This window comes from Pteropus alecto, unplaced genomic scaffold, assembly GCF_000325575.1.
Source record: "Pteropus alecto unplaced genomic scaffold, ASM32557v1 scaffold147, whole genome shotgun sequence".
In the NCBI taxonomy this organism is placed as follows: domain Eukaryota; kingdom Metazoa; phylum Chordata; class Mammalia; order Chiroptera; family Pteropodidae; genus Pteropus; species Pteropus alecto.
Window position 1 is genome coordinate 76,398 of NW_006440648.1, and position 7,162 is coordinate 83,559.

General features: G+C 35.6%; 1 protein-coding gene across 8 annotated transcripts in view; it reads right to left on the bottom strand.

Moving 5' to 3' along the window:
• ZC3H12B (zinc finger CCCH-type containing 12B) overlaps positions 1-7,162 on the bottom strand; it is a 359,663-nt gene that overhangs the window by 1,988 nt on the left and 350,513 nt on the right. For all 8 annotated transcript variants that reach the window (XM_015593980.2, XM_015593978.2, XM_015593977.2 and 5 more), the window contains 3 exons: positions 3,037-3,176; positions 1,314-1,548; positions 593-699 (listed from right to left, as the gene is read on the bottom strand). In XM_015593980.2, the coding sequence (XP_015449466.1) occupies positions 593-699; positions 1,314-1,548; positions 3,037-3,176 (482 nt within the window). The remainder of the gene's footprint in view (positions 1-592; positions 700-1,313; positions 1,549-3,036; positions 3,177-7,162) is intronic.

Here is a 7,162-nt window from a genome sequence, read left to right on the forward strand (position 1 = left end):
ATTAGCCTCATACCAGGCATCCTATATTGCATGGTTAGGCTCACAAACTTTGTAACAAAGGGACTTGGGGAAGATCATGAAAGTACTCTAGAAAACTATTTTTTTAAAAAAGTAAATGAAAACAAAGTTTAGAAGCAAACCGGAAAGTACAGATCTGAAAAAAAAAAGGGGGTATTATTAGTTGACTAAGGGTGCAGTCACCTGCCTGAGAGACATGTCCTTTTTGGGGCCACACTCAATTTGGCATCATCTTTTCTGCTTCTGTAGGCCCTGTAGGGTTCTGCATTTCCCTGTCCCAGCAACGCTGCTCAGGACGGAGGCAGCTAGAACACGCATCATTTTAACAAGCGACAACTAATCTTCTCTTCAATTCTAGTTACATTTTTTTCTCATGCAGTTTCTACGACGTTTCTTTAAATCTCTAAATGAGAAGACATGAAGACACAGACTTTAACACACAGAAAGTGGACAAGCCAGAATTTTCCATTTGAAAGAGAAACCTTGAAGAGAAAAGTATTCACAGAGTCCTTATGTTTCCCTTAGTAACATTAACACTTTACAAAAAAACTCAGTTTTGCACATAGGTACTCACCATAAGGGCATGGTTGCTTCTTGTGCTCGGGAACAACAGGTCTCTTTCTTAAGAAATTTTCAAGGCTTGGGCCATGGCGTCCTAAAGGATCGTCTGGAGGCATAAACCTAAAAGCAAGCAAGCAAGAGATAAATGTCTTCCTTTCTGTTCTCACCATCTCTTATCGGAAATTCATATTTTCATTACCTCTTGCCTATACTGTCACAGCCTTCTAACTGCCCTTCCAGCCTCAAGTCTATCATTTGCTAAGCCAGCAATTCTTCCCTCTGTTCCCACTTGATCACAAACACAGGATTTTTTCTGTGCATAATTCTTCTATGGGCTATACGTTTCAGCCACATTGGCATGCTTGCTGGTTTCTCCAACATGCAACCCACTTTTACATCTTTATAGACTTATCCATGATGTTCCCTTTATCTCTAATGAACTCTGTAAACTTCACTTCAAATGTCATTTTCCTATCATTTCATGTAGACAAAACAATTTAGAAAATTCTAACCATAGCACTTATCACAACACATCGTCCTTTTCTCTTTCCACTATTCTTTGAGCTTCCTAAGGGTAAGTCCTATTTCTTATTCAGACTTTTATCCCTTTGGCAGCCAGCATAGTGCATGGTACACAGCAAGTGTTCAGTAAATGTTTATTGACATGAAATGAAATCTATTCCCAGTGATAACTTGGATTTAGGCTATTCAGAGCCTACTGGAAAAAAGCATACTTGTCATTCACAAAAGAATACATCAGCAATCGCTCCTCTATAAATTTCTTCCATTCTGGCTTTTCAACTTGAAGATCTCGATAGTTATCATTGGATACAATGATGCCGTCAGAATCAAAAGCCAATTTGACTATGAACCGGTCATCGTAGCAGACAACTCTCCTGCCTTGGACCCTTCTGGATGGTGTGAAGACAAGAATCTTTTCCTTCTCCAGTTTACGTAGGATATCTTGATCTGTCAAAATATGGATTATATGCCTCAGAGTAGATATCATCTTTGAAAACTAACGGCATTATCCCCACATTACAAATATGTAAGTTGGTACCGGATGAATATTTTATTTGCCCTAACAGAGAAAGTGGACTCTATTCCTGGCCAGGGCACCAATTTGGATTGTGGCCTTTGGCAAGTCACATTACCCTTTGAGCTTCAGTTTTCTTTTTGACAAGATGAAGGAACTAGATTCAACAACAACTAAGTTTTAAAAACTACCATGAAAAGTGAGAACTAACACTGATATCCTAGAATTCTTGATGCTTGTTTTGCTCTTTGGCTGAAGCACTGGCTTCGGCTACAGAAACACAACAACAACAACAACAACAACAAAACGGCAGTATGCTGAGGATGTGTCTGCCAGGAGGAGAGTAAGTTATCACTTTTTGGGACTTACATTTTTGCCTTCTGTGTAAAGGAAGGTCACAGCTAAGAAGAAACATTAAGTTGTAGCGTGTGAATATTGACCCCCCACCCTCCTTTTGGCCTCTTAATTGCTGGGGAAAGAAAGCTTGCAGGCTGAGCTCAATCAGGTCCAGGATCCACTCTCAGACTGAGACCGGGAACCTGTCCAGCTGCTAGCTGACAGCTCTATGACACAGCTCCAATAGCCATTCATTGGACTTTCTCATTTGCCATATCAAGCAACAGCTGACATTCATAGGATTGAGGTCTATATGCTCTCAAATACTGTAAAGAATTAGCTTTACAATTTGTTAGTGAACGTAGTGATCCTAATTCTATTAGGGCTACATATGATTTTTGAGAACCTTGGGCACTTTTGCCTTCATGGACACCTTCTACCACAAAGAAATATTAAAAATTGCACTTAACAACTGCATTGGTATAGAGACAAATAATCAAGTTAGATATTGTTATACATTCATTGTTATTATACTCAATTTTTCCTCCTGATGTTAAAAAATAAAATTAAATTAAAATATTTCTGTATTGTGGGCCTTAGGCACTGGGGCTACTATGTCTCACAAATAAGTTGGCTCTGACTGCCATGGAACTTTTATTTCTATATATTCTACCCCCTGCTTTGCAAATCCCACATCATCTCTCTAGTACACAATGAGATTCATTGTCTACCATCGTTTCTTTAGTATTTTGGAAAACTTAGTCACATTCATAACCAGATTCATCCCCCTTTAGTCTGAAGTTTACAGTCAAACAGAAAAGGAGAAAAGCATACCTTTTCTTTCCTTTTTTTTTTTTCTTTTGCAATTGTGTCCTTTATTCTTTGCTGGATTGAAGTTTTCTATATTTAACTGTCATGTGGTGCAACACAACATCAGGAAAAATACACTTAAAATATACTTAATAAAATACATTTTAAGTATACTAAACAAACAGAAAAAAATAATTATCTAAATTAGGAACATAAACTTCTCCACAAGTTTTGCCTCTGGATAAGAAAAAAAAATGTTTTATTTGAAATCATACCTGTAATTGGTGCATCAGGTCGGGACTGCTCTTTTCTCCATGCAGGCACAAATACAGTAATATCTTTATGGCCTTTATCTAGAAACCAATCCACAGCAAGTTGTATTCCTCTGCAGGAGAACTCCTCTTTATTCCCATGGCTTCAGAAAGATAGAGAGTGAAAGAAGAGAGGATTGACAACAGTAGCAAAGAAACAGTAGCAAAGAAACACTCCATCAGTATTTTTCTTAGTACTAAGACATCAACAACAGACATTTTATTACTTTTTAAAAATTTTACAGGGTTATATATATATTTTTCCCTTTTCTTTCTTCACCCACCCCCCAACACCCCTCCCCTCTGACAATCACCAGTTTGTTTTCTGTATCTGTGAGTCTGTTTTCATTTTGTTTGTTCATTTATTTTGTTTAGATTCCATATATAAGTGAAATCATATGGTATTTGTCTTTGCCTAATTTTTTTTTCACTTAGCATAATAACATCTAGGACCATCCACGGTAAGAGTTCATGTTTTTAATAACTGAGTGATATTCTGTTGTATATATGTACCATAACTTCTTTATCCAATCATCTATTGATGAGCACTTAGGTTGCTTCCATATCTTGGCTATTGTTAATAGCGCTGCCGTGAACATAGGAATGCATAGATCTTTATGAACTATTGTTTTGGTTTTCTTTGGATAAATACTTAGAAGTGCAATTGCTGGGTCAAAAGGTAGTTTCTAGATTTTCACCATTAAGTATAATGTTAGCTGAGGGTTTCTCGTATATAATGTTATATAATGTTAAGGTACTTTCCTTCCATACCAATTTTGTTAAGTGTTTTGATCATAAATGGATGCTGTATCTTTTCAAAGGCTTTTACTGCATCTATTGATATGATCATATGATTCTTATTTTTAAATTTGTTTACGTGGTGTATCACATTAATCAATTTGTGTATGTTGAACCATCCCTGTGCCTCGGGATGAAGCCCACTTGATCATGGCGTATAATCTTTATAATATGTTGCTGTATTCGGTTCGCTAGTATCTTATTTAGAATTTTTGCTTCTGTGTTCATGTGAGATATTGGTCTGTAGTTTTCTTTTCTTGTGTTACCTTTACCAGGTTTTAGTATCAGGGTAATACTGGCCTCATAAAATGTGTTGGGAAATGTTGCCTACTCTTCGATTTTTGGAAGAGTTTGAGGAGAATAGGTTAAATCTTTGAATGTTTGGTAGAATTCCTTGGTGAAACCATCTGGTCCTGGACTTTTACTTTTTGGTAGGTTTTTGATGATTGTTTAAATTTCCATACTGCTGATCGGTCTATTTAGATTTTCCAGTTCTTCTTGATTCAGTCTAGGAAGGTTGTATTTTTCATATACTGGTCCAATTCTCTAGGTTATTAAATTTGGTGTTATATACTTTTTCATAGGATTCTTGGATGATCTTTTGTATTTCTGCAGTGTCTGTCCTCATTTCTCCTCTTTCATTTCTGATTTTGTTTATTTGTGTCCTTTGTCTTTTTTCTTTAGTGGGGTTTGTCAATTTTATTAACCTTCTCAAAGAAACAGCTCTTTGTTGCATTTATTTTTTCTACTGTTTTTTTTGTTTGTTTGTTTTCAATTTCACTTATTTCTGCTCTAATTTTGATTATTTCTTTCTTTCTGCTGACTTTAGGCTTAATTTGTTTTTCCTTTTCTAGTTTTTAAGATGAAGTGTTAAGTTTATCTGGGCTCATTTTCACTTTTGGAGATAGGCTTGTGACTGCTTTAGCCATGTCCCAAAAGTTTTGATATATTGTACTATCATTATAATTTGTTTCTATATATCTCTTGATCTCTCTTTTTATTTCTTCTCTGGCCTAGTTATTCTTTAGTAGCATGTTGTTTAATCTCAATGTATTTGTGGTTCTTTCCGCTTTCTTTTTACAGTTGATCTCCAGCTTCAAAGCATTGTGATCAAAGAATATCATTGGTATGATTTCAACTCTCTTATATTGATTGAGGCTATCTCTATGTCTCAATGTATGTTCAATCCTTGAGAATATTCTATATTCACTAGAGAGGAATGTATAAGCAGCTGTTTTGGAATGGAAGGCTCTGTCAATGTCAAGTATATCCAGTTGGTCTAATGTGTCATTTAAGGATGTTATTTCCTTATTGATTTTATGTTTGGATGATCTGCCCATATCCAACTGTGGGTTATTTAGGTCCTGTACTCTGACAGTGTTTTTGTCTGTTTTTCTCTTTAGTTCTGTTAGTAATTACTTTATATATTTGGGGCTCCATGATTGGGAGCATTGTTATTAATAAGTGTTATGTCTTCGTAGTTCATGATTCCCTTTATCATTATGAAGTGTTTCTCAGTATCTTTCTTTATCTTTTTTTATTTGAAGTCTATTTCATCCAGTATTAGTACCACTATTCCCACTATTCTCTGAATGTCATTTGCTTGAAACATCATTTTCCACCCTTTCACTTTGAGTCCATATTTGTCTTTGGAACTGAGATGTGTCCCCTGGAGGCAGCATATGGTTGGGTTTTGTTTTTTGATCCAATCTGCAACTCTGTGCCTTTTTATTGGTGAGTTCAGTCCATTTACTATTTGAGTGATTATTGAAATATGAGGTTTTGCTATAGCCATTTTATCTTCTGTTTTCTGGTAGCTTGGTGTTTCTATCGCTTTCTTGTCCATATGTTTCTGTTTATTTGTTTGTTTTGGTTGGGTTTTGTGGATTTCCCCTCTGGTCCTTCATGTTTTATATTATATACTTCAGTTCTGAATCTCTGGCATGTGCTTACCATTACATATATGTAGAGGATAGTAATATATATATATATTTTATTCTGCGTGTGCCTTATTTCCATTTCCTTTTACAAATTTAGATCTTTGAATCTTCTCTTTTTGTGTTATTGTTGCCTCAATTTTTCCTCATGTATGCTGAACATTCATTACTATCTTGCAATAGCAAATCTCTTCTTATTTTTTAAGCTTATAATGGCCTGCTGTTAATAAGGGTTGCACTCCTTTGCTTCTATATGCCTGCTAGTAGTAGCCTTATGTACAGTTATATATATTTTTGTCATTTTGTTTTTGGTATTTTTAGTATTTCCTGTAATGCAGGACTTGTAGTGTAGAATTCCCTCAACTTTTGTATTTCTGGAAAGGACTTCATTTCTCCTTCAAACATAAAGGAGAGCTTTGCTGGATACATTATTCTTGGCTGGTAGTTTCTTTTATTTAACAGTTTGAATATTAGATTCCGCACTTTTCTGGCTTGTAAGGTTTGTGTTGAGAAGTCCAATGATAATCTAATGGGTTTTCCTTTATAGACTACTGTCTTCTTTTCCTTGGCTACTGTGAGAATTTTTTCTTTGTTATTGGTTTTTGATAATTTTAATATAATGTGTCTTGGAGAAGGCCTTTTTGGGTTGAGATCATTGAGTGTTCTGTTGACTTCTTGAATTCCGAGCTCCAGTTCATTCCTTAGATTTGGGAAATTCTATTCAACTATTTGTCTGAAAATGCTTTCTAATCCCTGCTCCTTTTCCTCCCCTTCGAGAATGCCCATTATTCTTATGTTTCCTTTCCTGATAGTATCAGCTAGTTCTTGAATTTCTCTTTCATTACTTTTCATTCTTCAATTTCTCTCTTCTTCCTTCTGATTTATTTCTAGATTTCTGTCTTTGATATCACTGAACCTTTCCTCCATTTGGTCGACTCTATTTTCCAAGCTTGCTATTTCATTTTTCAACTCTTCAATGTGATTTTTATCTCCAGAAGATCTATTCTGTTCTTTTTGAGGGTTTCAATCTCCTTGCTCTGCTCATCTAATTGTTTTTTCAATTCCTGAAATTGTTGATATGACTTTTCGGATCACACTGAGTTTTTTCAGAAGTACCATCCTCAATTCTCTCATTTAAGTCGCATATTTCTATGTCTGTAAGCTTATTTTCTGTAAATTTTTCTCTTTCTGAGATGCCTTACTGCCTTGGTTGTTCATGGTGTTTAATGGACTGTTTCCTTGCCTAGGCATTAATGGAAGTGTATTCTGCTCCGCCCCCCCACCCCAGAAAGAAGAGTTATTATATAATGGCCCCTAGCCTGTTGCAAAGAAAGTGTTTTTCTTTCGGTTTGCTG